This window comes from Pieris brassicae, chromosome 9 (assembly GCF_905147105.1).
Source record: "Pieris brassicae chromosome 9, ilPieBrab1.1, whole genome shotgun sequence".
NCBI classification, from domain to species: domain Eukaryota; kingdom Metazoa; phylum Arthropoda; class Insecta; order Lepidoptera; family Pieridae; genus Pieris; species Pieris brassicae.
The window spans coordinates 5,590,093-5,611,385 of NC_059673.1; the positions used below are offsets into that span (position 1 = coordinate 5,590,093).

At 31.8% G+C, this 21,293-nt stretch overlaps 3 protein-coding genes across 12 annotated transcripts in view; 1 reads left to right on the forward strand and 2 right to left on the reverse strand.

Annotated features, from left to right (window-relative positions):
* Positions 1–1,428, reverse strand: part of LOC123714481 (cilia- and flagella-associated protein 44) — a 35,055-nt gene extending 33,627 nt beyond the window's left edge. For all 5 annotated transcript variants that reach the window (XR_006754314.1, XM_045668737.1, XM_045668735.1 and 2 more), the window contains exons 1-3: positions 1,294–1,428; positions 777–936; positions 1–163 (exon numbers count right to left, since the gene is read on the reverse strand). Coding sequence is in view for 4 of the 5 variants with exons in the window: in XM_045668737.1 (XP_045524693.1) it covers positions 1–163; positions 777–936; positions 1,294–1,333 (363 nt within the window). In the remaining variant the exon portion in view is untranslated. The remainder of the gene's footprint in view (positions 164–776; positions 937–1,293) is intronic.
* Positions 1,429–1,786: 358 nt separating this feature from the next.
* LOC123713979 (LYR motif-containing protein 5B) lies at positions 1,787–2,691 on the forward strand. The gene is made up of 2 exons (XM_045667919.1): positions 1,787–2,071; positions 2,162–2,691. Exons 1-2 carry the CDS (start codon positions 1,928–1,930, stop codon positions 2,369–2,371), a joined length of 354 nt encoding a protein of 117 aa, XP_045523875.1. The 5' UTR covers positions 1,787–1,927; the 3' UTR covers positions 2,372–2,691.
* An 87-nt stretch (positions 2,692–2,778) lies between these two features.
* Positions 2,779–20,418, reverse strand: LOC123713978 (synaptotagmin 1). 6 transcript variants are annotated; one of them, XM_045667914.1, is made up of 11 exons: positions 20,297–20,418; positions 12,473–12,559; positions 11,817–11,969; positions 11,279–11,421; positions 10,951–11,049; positions 10,502–10,696; positions 10,244–10,420; positions 7,257–7,374; positions 6,609–6,742; positions 5,333–5,538; positions 2,779–4,522 (listed from the first exon to the last, which is right to left on the reverse strand). In XM_045667914.1, the coding sequence occupies exons 2-10, from the start codon at positions 12,555–12,557 to the stop codon at positions 5,344–5,346; spliced, it is 1,299 nt and encodes a 432-aa protein (XP_045523870.1). In that variant the 5' UTR covers positions 12,558–12,559; positions 20,297–20,418; the 3' UTR covers positions 2,779–4,522; positions 5,333–5,343. The 6 variants fall into 6 exon arrangements, with proteins under 6 accessions (XP_045523870.1, XP_045523873.1, XP_045523871.1 ...); XM_045667917.1 differs by lacking the exon at positions 20,297–20,418 and adding an exon at positions 13,426–13,571 and having other exon boundaries at positions 7,257–7,365; positions 10,951–11,043; XM_045667915.1 differs by lacking the exon at positions 20,297–20,418 and adding an exon at positions 13,426–13,571 and having other exon boundaries at positions 10,951–11,043.
* Positions 20,419–21,293: the final 875 nt, after the last annotated feature.

Below are 21,293 nucleotides of genomic sequence, written 5' to 3' on the forward strand. Positions count from 1 at the left end.
CACAATATTTCCAATGGATCCCCCAGTTGTGCTCCGTCGAAACCATGTCTGTTTGGTGTTAACATCCATAAACGTTATAATACTGCCCGCAGACCAGCATACAACAGAATCATCGCATGCGCACAAGTTGAAGTATTTATGGCAGTTATAACCATAGGAATGTCTAGAAGGGGCTCAAGAAAATATTGCTACACGGGTTCATTTATGTTCGTGGTGGTATTGTAGTAGTTTACTTTAAATAACAGTAGCTTAAGACCAGCGCCGGTACTCTGTAACTTCCAAAAGCATCCCTATCGCTTTTGGATAAATCTATAACTTTTTAATATAATTTCGATGTTCTCTAAATATCCGTAGCGCTGAAGTCGCAACTTAAGGATTGCGCGGCACAAAAACACAATATTCAAGTCGTATTGGCAATCACAAGTCTATCGCTTTTGCCAGTTATCGGCACTAATTATAAAGTTACTTGTAATGTCCAATATATAACTAGCGTATAACTTTTGTAAAATCAGCATATATAAAATTATAACGTGGTGAGACATTTGTAGTAAGGTAAGATTCCAAGAATTTTGAGATTCAAAATACTATAATACGATAACTTTAGATGACGTCTTTAGAGTTGGCTCTAAAGTTATCGTCTTAATCTACAAAGTAATTTAAAAAAACACAATCATAAGCAATTATTAGTGAAGAGAGCGTATCATTCCTACGCCCACTGAGATAGACTAAATTCACCAGCTTACGTCTTTCAATCGTTCAAACAATATAAAGGATACTCAAATTCAAATAAGTCGTCCGGTAAAGTAGCATCAAGGCTAGTAACAGCACCGGATATAAAGTCATCAGGGTCATATTCAGTTAATATTGATTCTTCTTCTACTGCTTCCTCTTCCACTTCCTCTATTATAGCTTCTTCGTTGGCCTCTTCTTCTTCTTCTACGATAAAAACGATACTATTTTTTAATGAAAATCAAATCTAACCGTATTTTTCCATATACACGAAATAGGCTGTTTGACATTTTTTAAAAACGAGTCCACTGCTTACGTGTTTACAAGCATGGATCGCTATCATATGGGGCGGTGTGACGACATGTTGTCCAGAGAAGCGTTTTGGCGGGTTTTTGAAATTATAAATGTTTGTTTAATTTGTGATTTTAAAGCTCCACAGAATAAAGATAACAATGTGTATAGATTCTATAGTCACTTATAAACGTTCTGATATGATTTTTAAAATATTGTCAAATAGCCTATCGCGAATAATAAGCATTTGTAGGCCTTTTCTTTTATTCTTACCTTCTCCATGTTCACCCTTGTGGTCCTCATCATCAGCCATATTATTATAATATTGTGAGTGTACAAGTAATCAATTTAAATTAAATTACGAATCCATCGCCCATGTTAAGAATCAATTCTCATTATAACAAAATGTCGTTGCTAGGATGCCTGCAGGGTATAGACAATAGCAAATAATATTAGCGTAGTAACAGATGATTGAACTTGGTACCATAAGTATGACTGTAAATGATGTGAAAAAGAAAATGGAGAATATGAGAGCCGTGTACATACACGAGTGGAAAAGGTTAGTTGAAATCATTATTTTATATTTTTAAATTATTATATTCTCACCTCTAATTAACAATGAGTAACCTATGGAGTACGTTTTATGTAAAGGTGGTCTGTTGTACAATTACTATTATCTATATAGACTTTTGATAGGATATAACAACACTCAGATCAAACTAAAGTACGTCATTATTATTATGACAGTTGGCACTTGACACATAACAGTTCGCTGATAGTTGTTTGCCGTTTGAATATCATTATTCAAATAAAATAATAATATTTTGATTGAATTGTACAATTTTGACACAGAAAAATTTGATAAAGCTATACTTCCTTTCATAAGTAATAACACAAGTAGTAGTTAATGGGAAAATTCACATTTTGTAAGACAGTTGATTTTTTACATTTTCAAGGTTTTAAAATTATCTGGACTTTAGACTTATTACTTACCATTATAGAAAACATGGCTCAACCTCACAGGAAGGCTGTCTTAAATCTTTACAAAACGGTAAGATGATCTTCATCATTAATGTTAGATTTTCTTATTCTTAATAATTTCTTCAACATCAATTAATACTTTTAAAATTTTCGTTTCCAGCTGTTGTACATGGGACGTGATTGGCCCCAAGGTTATGACCTCTTTAGAAAACGATTACATAAAGTGTTCTCAAAAAATAGTGAAGAATCAGATCCAAACAAAGTTCTCACTATGATTAAACATGGAGATTTTGTAGTTAAAGAAATTGAAGCTCTGTATAAATTAAAAAAATATAGAACAATAAAGCGAAGATATTATGATGACAACTGAAAGCTCACTGTTTTGTATTAGGTATGATTTTTTATAAACATGGTGCTAATTCAGATATAAGTATAATGTTATATGATATGTAGGAATTAAAATGACATTGAACTTGTTCATATTCCATAAATAAATGTCACTGCTATCATTGTTCTATACTTAATTCTTTATGTACATATTTGTATGTTTTAGGAAATGAAACAAATATTGTTTTTATATTTTAGGGAAAAATTATATTTTATAATAGTTACATAGAAGATAATAATGATAATATTGTCATTTTAAACTACCTAAATTCCCTACAAAGACCAATATAATTTTTTTAAATATTTGTCTTTTTGTCAATTTTTTATCCTTAGTAAAAACTAACAGAAAATATAAGTAAATGTATGCCTCATCATATTTCAGGCAGGAATACTCTGCATTGCATTCATAGTATGTCAGCAAATTGACCGCCAATAAAATTATCTCTTGATTGTGTTTCAAAGATTTTTATCATATAAAAACAATAATGTTTTCTCTTATCAGGCTTTAGTTTATAACAAATAAGAGCTTGTGATATAAATTTAGCAACTGTTTATTTAATAAAATGTTTTTAATTTATATTGAAAGAGGCTTACAATATAAATATTTTTAATGTAAGAATATTCAGACTAATAAAATGTTTATCTTAATTTGTGATCATTATAAGACTTTTTCTTGGAATGATAAAATTACATCAATACAAATATTGGACAACTATGAAAAATTAGGGGTCTCATCTTTTGGGATTTTCTTGTAATACTGAAAGTTCAAAGTGTATTTTATTAACATATCTATATTTATTGGTAAATACAGAACTTGAACCCACATCTCTACATTTTTCGTGTTGGTGCTCCTCTACATCCATTAAGCCCGACTTTTGTACCTACTTCCTATTATTATGTGTTCGTAAAATTCAACATGTGATTACATTATATACATGTTAACACAAATTTGAGATCAACAACAGTCAAGCACATAATAGCTAATCAGGTATATTTAATAGAATAATTAATATTCCATAAATAATTTTATTGTTTATCTAATAAACACACTATTAAGAAGTACAGTAAATGAAATGGGTATTTGAATTATAACATAATTAAAGCTTGCTTTTTACAGGCGATAAATATCTAGAATTTTCTTTAAAATATTTATTAAGGGAATGACAAAAATAATTCAACAATTGCAACATTCAATAAATAGGTAGATTAATTTCTAGATTATTATCAAGTGATAGTATATTATTGAAGTAGTTTTAAACGCTGATGATACATTTTCAATTTAGCAGCAATTCTTATTTTTTAATTGTTTTTACAAACTCTACTTCGATAAGTTTAGGTATGCCTTACATATTTGTATAATACATTTTCTTAACTCTACAAGTTCGTAAACAAAATTACAAGGTATCTAAATATAATAAATAAAAGTTTTGTTCCTATTGTGAAATTATAATTGCTAGGCCATTGTTCCTCAAAAGAAAGAGTGTTTAGTTGTAAATAAATTTGTGGAAAGTTTATATGTGAAGCATTACCTACATAGATATAGTTATAATAATATCTATAAATACTCTCTTCTCAAGAGGAACACGTCGATTACAATTAAAGGTTTATACATAATGACTAATAACACTTATATTTTTAGTAAAATAGAATGTAATAAATTTAACAGGATTCAACTTATTTACATAGATTTTTTGTTTATAATGCAGTAAGAGGTTCGTAGAAGGGCGCTAATGATATCGCATTTATCAAAATCAAGTTATTCAAAGCACACCTAATATAATATGAAAATTGAAGTACATCTTACTGTAATATTGAGGAACCTAGTAAAACTGATTTACTTGAGAATCCGTCAGTCGACATATAAGGGTTTTTATCTAGATATGAATTTTGTGATTTATATTTGTCGTAGGTATTCTAATGATTAACATAGTAAATATCATAAATCCTTGTGGATTGAAAATTCCCAATAAAAAAAAATATCGTACGTGAACATTGATAACAAACTGTATAAATAAACTACTTTGCTATTTAAATATGTATCTACTACAACAAAGGATATAAGATAAAAATATATGATTGTTCATGACGATTTTCGCGTTGTTTATGTTCTCTCGTAGTTCACCGAATTGCGATTCTGAAAAATACGAATAATTTATTACTAGTTGCGAATGAGTTATGTAATACAAAAGTATCAATCGAACTATAATTGAATAGAGAATTACTTCTCTATGTCACTTAGACATTTCAAAAATTTGAATTTGTCGACCGCTATTATAGTTAGTTTTTATGATGCGATGATGGGTCAGAAATCGAATGAGAAGTAATTAGTGCAATGTCTCCAGTTTGTATATATGATGGGGATAATATTATTTTATATTTGGAGCATATTTTTTAGAAAATGTATGTTATTAGGAGGCAACAACCTGTTCGCTAAGAATTATTGATCCACGCAATTTTGGTAAGTACGTTATTATGAGAAAAATGCGGGAATGTGCAAGAAGTACAAATCCTAGGTAGGTATTATTTAATTATAGATAAAATTGCATTATCAGCTAAAAAATACAGCTTTTGCAACTTAAATATACAATTTCTAGAATCTACGGCAAACTTCTTGAGCATTAAACAAGGGAGTGGGGGAAAGTTTGCGCGTCGTACACAGCTTGCGACACAACTGATTTACTGATTTACGGTTTTTACGACCAATTGTTTGACTGTGTTTCACTGTGGTAATCACATTAAAATGATAACGATCAAAATTTGATTTAAATCTGGTAAGCCGTCAATGACAAACATGACATCCAATGTTAATTAATTAGTGATGTGATACTAGTGGTAGTAGTAAGAACCAAGGAATAGAAACACCAATTAATTGTAGGTACAAACAAATGTAAATTAATATTTGCTAATAAAATAGAATTTTCTTAGCCATCAATATATTCCACACCTTTCAACTTCTTAATCTTTCTTCTCTCCATCTTCGGGGTCTTTCAGGGTGTGCCACTGGGCGATAGGACGTCGAGGGCTCGCCAACATGTCCGACCAATGACGGAGTTCGGTGCCGGACGCGTTGTATCCCAACACGACTTTACCGATAGGTTCCGATGTTCCAATACGGTCGTAGTCCACAACAGTTACTACTAGGTTTACTTTCTGTTGAAATATGGAATCAAACAAACTATAAATAAGTATTGATTTTAGTTTTTAAAAATAAATCAAATTCAAAATTGATTTTAGTGTGATATTGTAAAAAGATGTATTCTTTAGCATACCTAGTTTTTGTATTCAAAAGTGTTACCTTGCTACAAATATCACCCCCTTGTATAAATAATGTAATGAATAAAAGACTTACGTGTTGTACCTTTGTTTGGAAAAGGATATTAGGACCGTGTCTTCATTGAAATTCACCCATTAAGAGTAAAAATCAATGTATTTGCCTTTGAAGTACCTAACTATTCAGTTGTAATGTTTAATGCGATGTATCGGTATAGTGCCTATATACCAAAGTGACAAGCTTGTGTCTCCCATTTAATGGGCCAAGTGATATGTACCTGTTCTACTTACTCGAATTCTGTGTATACTAAATTTTGTACTTACCGCTGTCAATGTTACAAATAAACTTATAGCAAATCATTGCGAAATAGAAATGAAAATGATTTCATGACATTTAATGCAGTTACGAGGGGAGATTACAAACACCACTTAATTCAACAATATCCATCAAAACAAAGCACTATAAAGTATTCCGTTGGAATGAAAATCTCTAACTGTGACAATGTCACGGTTAAAGGTCAGCATCTAACATTGAACACTTTATAGGCATTATTTCAAATAAATACTGTAATGGAAAGGAAAAAGCAAAATTGGAACAAATAGGAGATAAAAAGTTAAAACCGAAGGAAAGAAAACTTGACTGCAGACATTTGCAGATTGGAAAGCAGTAAACGACAGACATCAAGGAACAGTTGCAACAACATCTAACATTCAGGAGACATTTGAAGTTCAAGAAGCGGTAGGATCGGATGCAGGATAGTAAAGGATGTGGTGTACAATCATCACAACACCAATATTTTCACATTAATCAAGAGCGACTATTGGAGAATTTACACAATCCAAAATAACTTGACAAAACTGGACTTTTGCAAGTAATAAAGGATCTTCTCTAAACAGAAGCTCTCGATGTATGCCACAACATCAAATTTTGTGTCAATCTCGGCTCGTACCTGTATTTGCTCGAATGGTACTTCAAAAGTAAATGACTCGTTGTAATAAGGATTCAATGTACACTTCTTGATGCTCGTTTTCTTCTTTTTGAGCCGTTTCCCGTTTTGCATTAGAGCTATCTTTACATACGGATCTGTTGTCACCAACAGGAGCAGATATGAAAAAGATAAAAACATTATTTAGTTCATCTATAAAGACTATGTTAAAAAAAGCTACATAATTAAGCTTTACAAATCTACAATATACCTGAGTATAGTATAAAATTATTAATGTACTAACTACTTTGAAATGGAAATGGCTTTCATGAACTTTTTATAAAGTGTGATAATCAGAGTTTATAAGGTGTAGGTAATTAATTTGCACGTAAAATATAATTGTGATTTGAAAAAAAAACAGTTTAAGGGTTTGTGGATACAACATTGTTTATTCAATGTTACAAATGAAATGGAATATGATTATAAATAAAACTATACAAATAGAAATCTGGCGACATTTTTACGTAGATTGTATTTTTAAGCATATTTTTTGTATGAGCTACCTACTAACATGAATAAAATATTACTTCAAATAAATTTTACCTATTTAATTCTGAAAAAGACAAATTATTTGAGACAGTTTAAAATAATTATCGTTGAAATTTCTCTTACCAGAGAGACCACCGACATCCATTTTCTTGAGGTTTTTGGCTTCCAAGATGACCACGGTAAGTTTTCCAGCAGTTGGTACATATCTCAACGAGAAACATATGTCGCCCAACTTGTTATCCTGTAACCCACATGTATTTACCAATATATCATAGGAAAAAAAATAATCGAAAAAAATAATAAAATAAATCGCTTAATTATGTTTTTATTTGTTGTGTGTTATCGTTGGCAAATTTAGGGGTTTGGTTCGTGAGCAATATGAAAGACTGTTAGGATAATTTTGTGTAAGGAATATAATTTTTGATACACGGATTTAAAAAGCTATTGTAAAATATAATACGGAACAGTAAATCGCGGCTTAGGGCGGATAAGGGTAATAAACATTTCTTTAAACCAAAGAAAACGAAATAAAATTTTAGCACCGTGTGGTCCTAAAGAAGCATTGTTATGGGTTTTAGGGTAACCAACAAAGTTCATCAAGTATTGGAACATCGAAATTGCGCACTTGATGAACAATGTCGAGAGTGCATTTGATGCCACAGACCATACTTTGTAAAGGGCTCAAACGGATTTTGCATCTATGAGGATAATAAACATTTATTTCGGCAATATTCCCATTGCGTTACGTATAACGTTTTAGCATAAACTCATCTAAACATTGAATAACACAGACTATGTCAAAAACGTTCACAACAAACCAATCTAAGTTTAAGCACACATCCTGGCTGAAACTTGATTACGATCTGTTGCCGAAATGATGCCAATTAGCGTGACACCCAGCTCAAATCATAAACTTACCGTCGATCTTGTATGGTATTCATGAAATTGTACAAATACCTGACATCCGGATTGCCATTTTAGAAACAGATCGCAATTATCTATTGGATAACGTGTGATTATATAGCAATAAATAAATAATGGCGAAAACACTAAATAATTCAGCATCTGTTCACTTTTGGACTGTGACATATTACAGACTAAACAGTTACTTTAAACGAATAAAAGTATTTATATAAGTACTAATTTCTTTAGTGTGTGATAAATATATAAACATATTACATAAAACATACTTACACAGATTTCACATATAAATGCAACATAGACCATCGCACTATAAACATATAATATTGCATTATTAAACAAATGCTATTACTACAAGTGCGGTACTATAATAAATTTGATTAAAATGAACGGAAATAATAAACAATCTCCATTATGTATCTCAATAGACAAGTAAAAAATTCTCTAAAATAATTGTTACTTGACCATTAGCTGAATTACGTATAGATTATTCATTTCTCAATGGTAAATGGTATCATTATTAGCTGTTAAGCTTTTAATGCGAATATTATTAAAATTTTATTATTGCATTTATATCAAAAGCTATTTTAAATGTTGTATTAAGCTCATTATATCCGTGACTATAAGAACACGAGACATACATACGTGCTGGCGTGTTCACATAAGCTGACAACATAGAGATCTTTCCCTGAATTATCATTATACGAGGTAAAATACGCTACAATGAGGTATTATTTATGAAATAATATTTACATATCCGCAGAGGATTGGACAGGTTTTCGAGACTTAGCTGGCGGACTACTGAGTATAATAAGTCCTCTATATATACAATTAATCTTTATATAGTTTATACTAAAGCATCTCTCTCGAAAATGATAATTCAGTGTCATTAATATTTTATTATTTGACAGTGATGACATTCATGCAACATTCCCCAGCCGCAATAATTAAAATAAATAAAGTGTTGGATGGATCAAATAAAATATAAAAACTGAAAATAAATATGGTTTGATGGGTGATGATAGGTTAGGTGATGAAACTTATATAATATTCCTTTAAGTCCCTAGCTGATATCTCAATTTACGACTTAAACATCCTTATTATTCATCAAATTATATGAAATTTTGTGTATTTATATAACTTCAATGAAACGTGTTCTTGATTTTTTCCAAAATATACATCTCGATGTGTCTCAAAATAATACTTACGTGAATGATCATTTCGTTTTGAAGCGGCATGCAAGATTGTCAGGACACAATCAAACACAGCCAAGCAGAGCAGAGAAAATATGGAGAAAAAGAGAAAAAAACCAAGTAAATACATTTTTGCTGTCCAAATTAATTTATCAAAAAATAAATGACGTTATCATCCATTTTGAGGATGCTTGATTTTGGATAATACTGTTACTCTGTACTTACGTTATAAATTATATAATGAGTTGTAAATAACCATTATAGAACTTTAATGAACCCTGTAATTAATATATATTTAATCATACATACAAACTTGGCGGTGGTCGAAGTATATACTTTATGTAACCATCAAGGATCCTCGTAAAAAGTAAGAGTGCAGTAAATTGAAAATATCATATTCTTTCCCTTTATAAACGTTATGTTATACAATTTTCTCTGACGTATGATATTTTTTACGATAAAAAATAACTATTGTTGTATTAGATGTTCATATTTTTAAAGGGAAGAATATTGTAAAATAATGCCGTACGAGCAAAACACATCCAATACTTACTTCGAAATAATACCTGGATGTGTTCTGCAAGTGTAGCCTAAAGCTATGAAAAAATAGAAAATAGTTTTCTCAGTACTGTCCGCGTACCTATCGCCTTGTTTGAGGTACCTTGACTATAAGTGCAATATGAATGTTATGTACGTATGTACCTCCATACATAGTACCTACATGGCAGATGTGTGTAAGCCAAAATGAACTGTTGATATGACCTGGGTGTAACTCAACTGTATAATTGTTTACATTTTTGCAATTTCAACATACCTTTGCACTTACGTTATTCTGCCATTTAATGTTATGGCATATTTATACATCTGCATTTCATTCATAATTCCAAAGTATAAAATGTACAAAAAATTGGATGATACCTGTTCTGTTGTATAAAATAGTATTAATGCGTTCTAAGGAAGAGGTTATCTGAATTTTATTTGAGGTCGGAACCGCACCTGTCCGCCCTCGCCTTCCACACTCTGCAACTCACGCCATTCTTCAATAGTCTGGGCAAGGTCCACCTGGCATAGAGGTACCTTCACCTCACCGATCTGGTCGTGCTTGGAGAAACGATCGAAGTCGAAGATCGCGAATACCAATGTCTTGTTCATAGCATCAGCGTAAGGAACGTTCTGTGTACAAATAGTCATTAAGTGTGCTCATATTAATTGCTAAGTTAATGTAAATGTCAGTTCATTTTACAGTAAACTTACCTTAAATACAAAAGTTTCGTTGAAGACAGGACTGAGCGTTTTTCGATGCACTTTAGTTTCGAACTTCTTCTTCTTATCAGGTAGAAGATATACTTTTACATAGGGATCAGACGTTCCACCCATGTCTAAAGCCGGCAATTCTTCAGCTTGAATTACTGTCACCGACAAGCTGTTACTGTTAAAGTCATACTCCAACTGGAAAGCAACGTCATGATAAAATACAATGTGGTACAAAATGTAATCAGAATGGAGTGAGGAACATAATTGAACTTAAAATTGGAAATGCAAAAAACTATTGAAAACAATTTGGATACAGAAAATGAAACTCGATGATGTCTAATGTAAGCTAAAATGAATCAGTAAATATGATCTGTATGCAGTTTTGAACAACATATTTAGACCATTAAGTTTCATCCTCAGGTTGGCCCGCCAGTTTCTTCATTACCTACCTTATATTGAACTTTTCCCAGTTTTATTTCTTCTTTCTTTTCTTCGCCTTCATCAGGTTCCTCAGCATTCTCCGTTAGCTCCTCCATATCCGGCTGCACCTACATGCACGTCCCGCGGCAAATTTCACATGAATATAGGATTTCTTATTAAATAAAGGTGGATGTCAAAGTTACGTCATACTTGATATAGAAACTTTACCAAGGGAATTCACCAAATCTATCAATTCAATCTAATAAATTTCCACAAATGTTAATACTCGTCTCCTATTATTACTATTTACATATGATTGAAAGGAGTACCTCGATGCAATTTTAACGAACACAATACCTTTTCCTTATAGGCAGAACCGAGGAGCTGGACGGACTTGAAATCGACTCCCTTCATTCCCTTCTTGCCATCCTTGGAGCGTCTCTTGCGGAAACACCGCCGTATGCAACAGAAGCATACTCCCAAAACCACCACCCCCACCCCTGTGATAGATTCGCGAATATAAGAGTTATGCACGGCGTTCTTTTATACGTGATGTACGTACTCAATCTTTGCATATAAATAAGCCTGACACATCAAATTACGTCTAATTTTGTCTAAGTTTTTTGGGTTTTCATAGCTGATCAGCGGTCAGCTGTGCCTGAAGGTTGATGATTTTTAAATCTAAGATAAAAAATCAAGATGTTTTAATGGTGATAATCGCTATACTGGCACAGCCGATATTTGAACGCATTACTATAGCGTTGAGAATCGCATGGTCGCATCGCAAGGTCATCACTGCTCTTTAAAACCATAAACATTGTCTAATAATTTATTAAAAATATGTTCACTGTTAAACAGAAAGCCTACAAAAATCTTTTTTTTTTAAACTACTAACCAACTAGAATTGCAACCAGCTGCCATGGTTCAATATTCATCTTCCGAGCCAAATCTTCTGTTTTCTCCATTAAGGTCTCCTGTGTTGTCGTGATGGTGGGAAGCTCTGGCTCTGTAGATCCCGTTAGAACTGTCATTGAGGCATTTGTTGTTCCTAAGAAAATAGACATGTGACATAGTAAATTTACATACGTATTTTTATTAAACGAAAGTATTTGTAAACCTTATTAGGAATGGAATTTTGTATGAAATTTTTAAATGCTTATAAAATATTGTCTCCATTTGAACATGATATTAGCACTCCAGTAGCGAGCAGGCATCGTATATAAATTTAGAAATATGAATGAAAAGAGTCTTCTTACTCTAACGATAATATTGATCCGCTTCCCTTTAATATAAGGAGATACGTTATTACGAGATATTAATAGATACGCCCATACGAGCTAAACATAAATATGGATATATATATAGAAAAATATTTAGTAATTCAAACCTGCAGTTATTTCATAACAAATTTTCTAACAAGCAATCGATCTTCAAACATTTTAAAATTCAATTATAGTCTAACTTTAATAGTTGTATGTAATTAATTAGTGACAAAAGTCTACGGAATCCAATATATTACTGTTCTTCTCTTATTTTTGCTTATATACAGACCTGGAGCCTGAATGGTGACAGTGGAGCTGACCTCCACCTTGGGAGGGGCTTCCGCTTCCCGGCGCCATCGCAGATGCGGCGACATGGCTGGCAACAGAAAGAACTTCAATATTTTCTAATTAAAAGAGTATAACTATATACAGAGATGATTACCGTATTGTTATCGCAACATACAGTTAAGACAGCATTAGGAATAGCTTCATATGTCTTCTATATTGTCTGACACTAATATTTTAGTAGTGTAGATACGGCGTAGAAGTTCAGTAGCTTTGATACGTCTTAATGGTATCTTCTACATGAATTAAATTATATGAATTATTGATTCTTCTAAGGTCTGAGAGTATGTTTAAAAGAGCACGATGATTGATCACTGTATGAGAGAGATATGCATCAGTGCCTTCGTTGTTTTATCTTTTGTTGGATGTTTAAACATACGATTTTAAGGCTATGTAAATGTTTATTAATATTAAAAGTAAAAGGGAAAATGTTGTTTTATACTTTCTGTATTTCGGCTTCATCCATATTTTAAGCACTGAAATGCTGAATACTTTAATCAAATCAAATATGTATAAGAGGTCATTGCATTAATTATTTGTATGTAAAGGTTACTAACTTATTAAAAATACCTAACTCTGATAGTTTGAAAATTATTCTTCGGTGTACATAAATTAATCAATTACAATCGCTTTATATAAAAAAAACATATCTAAGTATATATGGTAAGCAGAAGAAAAGAATTCAGCCACAACTCAAAGATATAATACAATACCTAGATACGAATCGATTGTTGTCTGCGCCAAGATCAAAAAATGATGCCCGTAAAAGATTCGAGAAATAACGCAGATTGCACTTCAAAAAATGATTAATTATTTAAAGTACACTCCAAGCTTGGATAAAATCTGGAACATGGGTACTTAACTCGGTTTGAGGGATTAAATGAAATTTGAACTGACCTTTGATATAGCGTGATACTTCAGCAAATCCGAATGTTTATTCTGGCTAACACTAAGCACTATTTAGTTTCATTTCCATCAAAGATTTTCGAATGGATGTTTCTGTGCTAGAAGCTGGGACGGCGATGCGCGCGCAACGGATCGATGGCGCTGCGCGGCGCAGTGCCTTCAGACTAGCTATCTCACATTTACGTCACACATTGCGTACTTTGAAGACTTTACACCAAATGCTATTACATACGCTGAATGAACGCTGCTTGTGTTTAGGCTTTGCATTCAAAACGTAGAACAAAACGAGGGTTTCGATGTTTTAAAATCATTATTTGGCTTCGCTAAAAAAAGGTTTGATCAATTTAGCGTTCACCGACAGTAGTAAGGTACAGGAACATTCATGACAAAGGATGGATGTATTTCAAATACCTTTAATGATATATAGGAAATATTCGCAGAACAACATAATCGTGTCGAATGAAATTATAAAATGACAGCCTTGCATGATATAGAACACTGAACTTGTATAAGAGCTACAAAATCGGGGTCAAAACTCATAACAAACCTTACATAATAGAACCTATTAAAAAGAACTCGGCTAAAGTACTGTTATTCTAAGTACGCTTCCTATCCGTCCAGGAATTTAGGCCACGGGGACTAGTAAGGTATTCCCTCGATAGAAAATTGAGCTATTTCTCTTTAAAGAAAATGGGTGTGAGCGGTGATGTATAGCTTTAAAGGGACGGCAGATAACACATGAAGGACCTCCCGGCGTTTAGAAATAAATCGTGGCGCAAACATCAAATATAATATATTAAATAGATTTATTTTAAGAAGGGCCTAAACGAGGAACACTATCTGCAAAGAAGATGACAAAGATTGCTGACATTTTGTTTAAAATTTTAATGCTAACCTGATTTTTCTGATTAAAATTGATCAAACATTTTGTACCGAAGCAAATAATGTATTTAGATGATTTTTTAAATATCGAATTCCTCGTATTGTTCGACATTTAAAATGCAAACACACTCTGTATATCTATTTTCGTTTTTAAAATTGCGTAACCTTTTCAACAAATCGATTTATACTCAAAGCCCACGCAAAATATTTAAAAATATTTCCATAACGTGTAGCTGCAACGTTCCACCCATGCAACTAATATAACTATTAACTAAGTAGGTTATGTTATGCACGACACGGCGTAAATACCTAGTAGGTACTTGACAGTTTGTTTTTCAATATGAAAATGACACTGGCTTATAATAAAGATAAAACAGACAGAAACAGATATATTTTGTAATATAATTTATTAATTTCCTTTATGTCCAGTAAGCTGTTGGAAAGTTAAGTGAAGTGAGCACATTCTCTTTTCCTTTATAATAAAGCCATTCCTGAAATAGCGTAAACTCCAATAGAGTATTCTTCAGAATTTTCTGGATCTAACTGTCGAGTTTATTAGTTTACCAGGTAAATTTACGCTATTTTGAAAATGGAACATAGAGGTTTCTTAATGTTCCATTTTCCAACTAATTGAAAAAAAGGTTTTGGCGATCCCCGCCCATCTTTACCGTTTTTTATTCTATTATAAATAATAAATTTATGCATTTCATTTAAGTTAATTTCGAAAATATACATAAACGTAAATATTTTCTTACATTTAATTTTACGCATTTTACAGACACACATTTGAGTTAAAATAAGAAGTTTATTTTTTTTTATACCGACACAAAAAGGGTATAATTAGTTTCTGTCTGTGTCTGTGGCATTGTACAAAATAAATGGATCGATTATGTTGTGATTTTTTGTTACAAACGTGATCGAGATAGTTTTTACTTCTTAGCTACAATTTACGGTTCAATTCAGATCGGAACTAGATCATACTAAAATAATGGATACTTATGTTTGATCTCAAAAGATAACTGAGTGTCTTCCCCTTTATAGAGACTGTTAGTAGTGCTATTGGACATTTTCTAATGTTAAATATCCTTTTAAGTAAATTCAATTTTAATTCCTTATAAGTTTTAAGGTAGGCTAGATCGTAATATCTATATATATAAAAGAAAGTTGTGTTTGTTACAACACTTATAACTCGAGAACGGCTGGACCGATTGCCATGGTTTTTGATTTGTTGGATTTGTTTCCGTCCCGAATAGCAGAATACATCTTAAAAACAATGAAAACTCGATATGTGTAATGAATACTTAATCATTTTAATAGATGCTTATTTATTTATTACATGTCAAACATTTGTTGTCCAATCCTGTCAAATAGTGTAACCATTTTTTTTGGAGCTTATGGCGTGGTTGCTGAGACCTTTAAGCCACAACTTATTTTTTCTGAAGACATCATGTATGCCTTCAGAAATTTATTTTTTGTAAAATGTCTACAAAGTTCAGGTACTGTTATATTTGTTTGTTTTAGAAAATTAATGAATTTTCGAAAAAAAATTTTTAATTATTTAATTTTTAATTCCCGAAAATAATACCTAAGATTTATTCTACAGTAAAAACATAAAATCATCGGAAAGGAACGGAATTTAGGGAATAAAAAATCAGTTGGTAAAGGTTATAAGATTAAGGAAAAAAAACCTACAGGTTAACAAAAGTGTAAATGACTTTTTATAGGTTGTCTATGATTTTTCTTGATAAGCTATTCATACGTAGTGGTTATATACTCTTTGAGCTATTGTCTATGTCTCGAAAGTTCAGGCACTGTTATTATATTTGGTGGTTTTATGCGAGTGCACATTTTAATAACAATGCCGTGTCCTAGAAGATCTAATCTTTCCCAGCGAAGCCGTAATGCAATTAGGCAACGGAATATCGCGAGTCAATTATCTGATAGAGAACGAGAAATTGCACGAGAACAGCGCCGCGTTAGTATGGAGCAAAGAAGGGCCTTAATTCGTGCTTCTCAAACACAAGAGCAAAGAGTGAAACGGCTAGGGTAGAAACGAGAAATCGTCGAGCTTATCGTACAGATGAACAGAGGAATAATCTTTGAAGTGCAAGAAGAAATGGTTTGGAAATGGAAAGAACTGATTTGAATCGAGCAGCGTTTCTGTATGATTGCACCATCGACTACAGCTTGCATCGTTTAGTTTGCATTGGTCCAATGGACGTTGTTTGCCAGCATTGTGGAGCATTGAAGTTTGCTGGTGAAACGCCTGGTTTGTGCTGCCTTAGTGGTAAAGTGAAATTGCCATTATTGGTCCCGCGACCAGAGCCATTGTGCACCCTGCTTTATGGCGAAACACTAGAATCATGACATTTTCTAGCGAACACTCAAAAATACAATGTCTGTTTCCAAATGACTTCATTTGGGGCGGAAATTATCGAAGAACACGACACGACGATATAATCCGACATTTAAGGTAATTTACGTTAAAAACTTTATTTTCTATCATTGTAAAAAAAATCAGGAATGTAGTTTTCTTAGATTTCTGTATTTGGTTCTGAAATAAAAATGGCATGAAAAAAAAAGTGTTTGTAAATCTAAGTTATAGTTTGACTGAGTAATGGTTTTGACTTTACAGATTCGAGGCCAGATTTGCCATCGCATTGGATCATTGCAACCTATAGAAGATGCACAGCATAAATCCTTGCAAATATACTTCATGGGCAATATGGAAGAACTATTTAAGAAGATTTAAGGGACATCTACAAAGTCATAGACTAAAGCAAAAATTTCGTCTTAAGATGATGTTAGGAGTTGGCCTCATTCCAACTTTTTGAACAATGTCGCTTATAAAATCTTGATGTTAACATGGTTTGCTCAGTGACAATTTTTAAAATTAACATGCAGCGCACTTGCTTATGACATTGCAACAAGAAAAATGTTGTTTAGTAAAAAGGGATCAGCAACTAAATTTATATATGAAATATAGTAGCAAACGTAACGTTTCACTATTTACGTATTTTTAATAGGTATTTAACTTTTGATTCTGATACCGCATATCTGATCTGAAATAACAATTTTAAAATGTTTATATTTTTACTGAGCTGCGAGTGTTTTTATAGAGACTGTTATATTTAGTTGAATAATATATATACATAAATTTGAAATTATTATGTCTACTGATATGATTCCAAATTAACGCCATCTATTGTCACTTTGTTTTTATAATAAATCTACAAAAAAAATCGTGTACCTTTATTTTTCAGTAACGTCAACCTGTTTGTGTATTTTTCATTTGCATTTAGCTTTTGATTCTGATACCTCAAAGAACAATTTTAAAATGTTACAAGTCTTCTAAAAGCTGGTATTTAAACAAATAAATGTCATTCATGGATCGACGTATTTTTTTTTTAATATTATGGCAACAGTATTGATGGATCGACGTTTCAAGTCCTTTTTAATTGTGGTCAGAGACAAGAGACTGAGATCCAGATGACATATAACAATTTGATTGTTTAGTCTACTGATATTGCCACATTAACGTCATCTATCGTCTCGAAATTCGTTTTATAATAATTATTATTATTCATTGATTATTTTTTAGTATAACTTAAGGATTATCTAATTGCTCAGATGACTATTATTTTAAAAGTGGATAAAAAGCGTGCGTTAAATTTGTTAAATTATTATTTTTTAGATTTATGAGGTGATTGAAATTATTATTTTGGGAATTGTATAACTTTCCTAATGGTCGATAAACAAATATTTTCGCCACTATCAGTCTAGTGTGTTGTTATTATTTTTTGGGTATTTAAAAAACGTGCCCATAAACAAATGTTGACTATTAATAGATGTAAATAAGGCTTTATTTAAAACGTTATATTTTATATTTGTAACATTTTAAAACATTGATAATACAAGAAATTTATCCAATATAAAAGTTAAGCAACACATGTCAAGGCTAGAACCTTGATGGGGTTGTTCGTATTAGCCTCGTAACTATCGATCCTAGAGATCTCGCCTCAGAATAGGGGCTTAGAGTGAGCAACGGAGGTGACGCTGGCCTTTGTCAGGAGTTATCATTACTATCTTAATTAAAAATGTCGTATTTTATACTTATGCATGATTTAAAAAATATTGCTGATCAAAGGTGTTTTATATTTAATTTATTTATTTAAATATTTTTTTCTAGACTATAGATTAACTAGTAAATATTGTTCCTTCTAATTATAGTTTTGGTATGATTTCTCATACAAGATCAGTCTGTGTCAAAATAATAATTTCCTTAGACTTAAAGTTATCACGAAAGCATTTGGCTTTTAGTGATTAAGGAGTACAATTCAAAAATAAGAGCGCGAACTTTGATTTCCCAATGTCTAAATCCAATGCTTTGACGTACGGGAGTCAGAATCAACGCGAGCCAGGCTTTGCCCTGGCAGTGCAATGCTGACCTGTTATTATATATGCTTCCAAATAACTAAACGAAATAACCTAATTCACAAAAAAATAATAAGTTTTTAATTTACCTAATATTTAATTAAATCAAATGCTTTTGCCATTCACAATCCTTAGAGCCCTCCACCATGTCTCAAATCAAAAATCTACATGTATCCGGCAAAAAGCTCATCGTCAACTTGTGTTTCAAAGAAATGATGAAATAAACAAAAGCAACCTGAGGCCACGTCCTAGATTGTATTGTGGAGTCATATCATTACTTTTATATGTAATCAAATTTTACCGACCTTAGATATTTGTTAATAATTTTTTAATGTACCTGTTCCTGTTTGCATTTGTTTAATCTTCACAGGTGATGCGATATTTGTTTCAATATATGTCTCTAAATATGAAATGAAGTTAAGATATCCTGTTCACGAATATAACTATTAATGAGTTTTTTATAGTATTGATTACGACATTCGTTATCAAATTATCATTTTTTTTATAGAACAGGGGACAAACGGGCAGGTCACCTGAAGTTTAGTGATTTACCGCCGCTCATGGACACTTTCAATGTCAGAGGACTCGCGAGTGCGTTGCCGGACTTTTAAGAATTGGTACGCCCTTTTCAAGAACGACCCTAAGTCGAATTCTTCAGTGGGCAGCTGGTTCCACACAATGGTGGTGCGCGGCAAAAAATGCCTGTATGCTTATTATTTCTGGTTGACTAAAACTAATTTCGCTAGACTAACGTCGTAAATATTAAAACGGATACTCAGAGCCATATACAAGGAAGTAATTACCCGAGTTAATAGTTGCTTAAGTAAATATTATGTTCTAGTGAAGTACTTTGTAATCAAAGTATTTTATTTATGCTTTCTTAAATCAGGATCTAACTACGCAATAAAATTTAGTATTTACACCGTTCTTGTATGTAATTTTTCTTAAAAGTAATAATTTACTGTTTTAGTTAATTCTGTAAGCAACTCTTTTATTATATAAGTGGTTTTATACTCAAAAAGAAATTATGTGCTGTAGAACTGTATTTATCATTTGGACTTGATACAAAATCAAAAACGGGTTTAAAATCGTCTACATTGTATACTGTACTGTTTTGAACTGTACTGTCAAAAACATATTTTTAATATACTCAATTTATATTCTGTATTATTAATGTCATAGAGTAAATTTATACTGCGCTGGTTAACTGCGCAAAGGAAATACAATATATCTTTTAAAACGCATTTTTTAATCGTTGAAACATAAATGTTTTATTGATTTGTCATACATACATTTTTGATCCTAATTTCTTCCCATGAGGTAATAATGAAAAAGTAACTATAAAACTGTAAATTATCAGCTGAATTGTTTTTAAATCGTTATACAGAACAATGAACGGAAGGCTTACAGATATCACCAAGTGCTATTTTAGTTATCGTTTCATTTAATTCCTATCAATATTTACACTTCAAATCTAATTAAAGTACGCGAATATATTCTACAATATACAAAATTCGGATGTTAAATATTATATAAAAATACTTACTGACTTATTATCTTTTAGCGTTTGTATATTTAGCGATTTGGTTAGGTTTCCATTATGTAAGGGGGTTTACACAGAGATTTGTTCAATGGAACAGCCGCGTGGGGACGTTTTGCCCCTGAAACTAACCGCCTCAGCGCCGCTGTCAGTGTCTGATCGTTTAAACGCCTCAAGCGATTGTAGCGCTTTAACATATAGAAATATAAATGAAGCCTTATTTACAATATGTAATGTATATTAATTTTTATGTTGTAATTTAAATTGTTTACTTTCGAACCAACTTCGAAGAAGATATGATTTTGTAGTAGAGGCTATGATATTTTCGACATTAAAATTTAGTTATCCTCAAACTACATTCAGATTTATTCGGGAACAGGAAATTGAGTTATGCGGTATTTAGAACACATCCTGTTTCACCCTCGAGGGAATAAGGTTGGGTAAACTTGTCCAAAGTTTACAGCGCTTCAAGCGGTGTAGGAGTTAAATTTTTCTTATGTTGCCAAACTTCATTGATTTTTGTGCGTTAAAGTATTTGGAACCGTATAAACGTCCCGATAAAACCATTGTAGGGCAATGCTGCTGGCATATCGCCATTTTACATTTCTAGGCCACTAAAGGTTTTTATGTCCCTCTATGTAGGTGAAGATTTTTTTTATTAACCAAATCCTTAACAAATTCAGACACTGCTAGAATGAAAGGAAAAAAAAAAGTTATAATATATATAAACTACATGGCAAACGAATTTTTTTATAATTAAAAAAAATATTATTATTATATAAATAGTAATAGTATAATACATATTTACTATAAACTTACTTTTATCATTATAATTATCTAGTGAAGGGAGGTCTTAGTTTAAATATACAATAATTAATGACATCTTTTGCAATATTTTAGAATTAATGAAACATGATAATTTCGACGTCGAAAGCTTGTAACTTGAACTGAAACTTGAACCATTTTCGTCTCAGAAACCTTGCGAATGCTTTTGCTATCTTTA

Coding starts and splice junctions, on each gene's coding strand:
- LOC123713979 (XM_045667919.1), top strand. CDS start 1,928: ATGGGAAAATTCACATTTTGTAAGACAGTTGATTTTTTACATTTTCAA. Junction 2,072..2,161: donor TCTTAAATCTTTACAAAACG/GTAAGATGATCT, acceptor TTTCGTTTCCAG/CTGTTGTACATGGGACGTGA.
- LOC123713978 (XM_045667914.1), bottom strand. CDS start 12,557: ATGTCGCCGCATCTGCGATGGCGCCGGGAAGCGGAAGCCCCTCCCAAG. Junction 11,970..12,472: donor TGTCACCATTCAGGCTCCAG/GTCTGTATATAA, acceptor CTATTTTCTTAG/GAACAACAAATGCCTCAATG. Junction 6,743..7,256: donor GGATGTCGGTGGTCTCTCTG/GTAAGAGAAATT, acceptor TGGTGACAACAG/ATCCGTATGTAAAGATAGCT.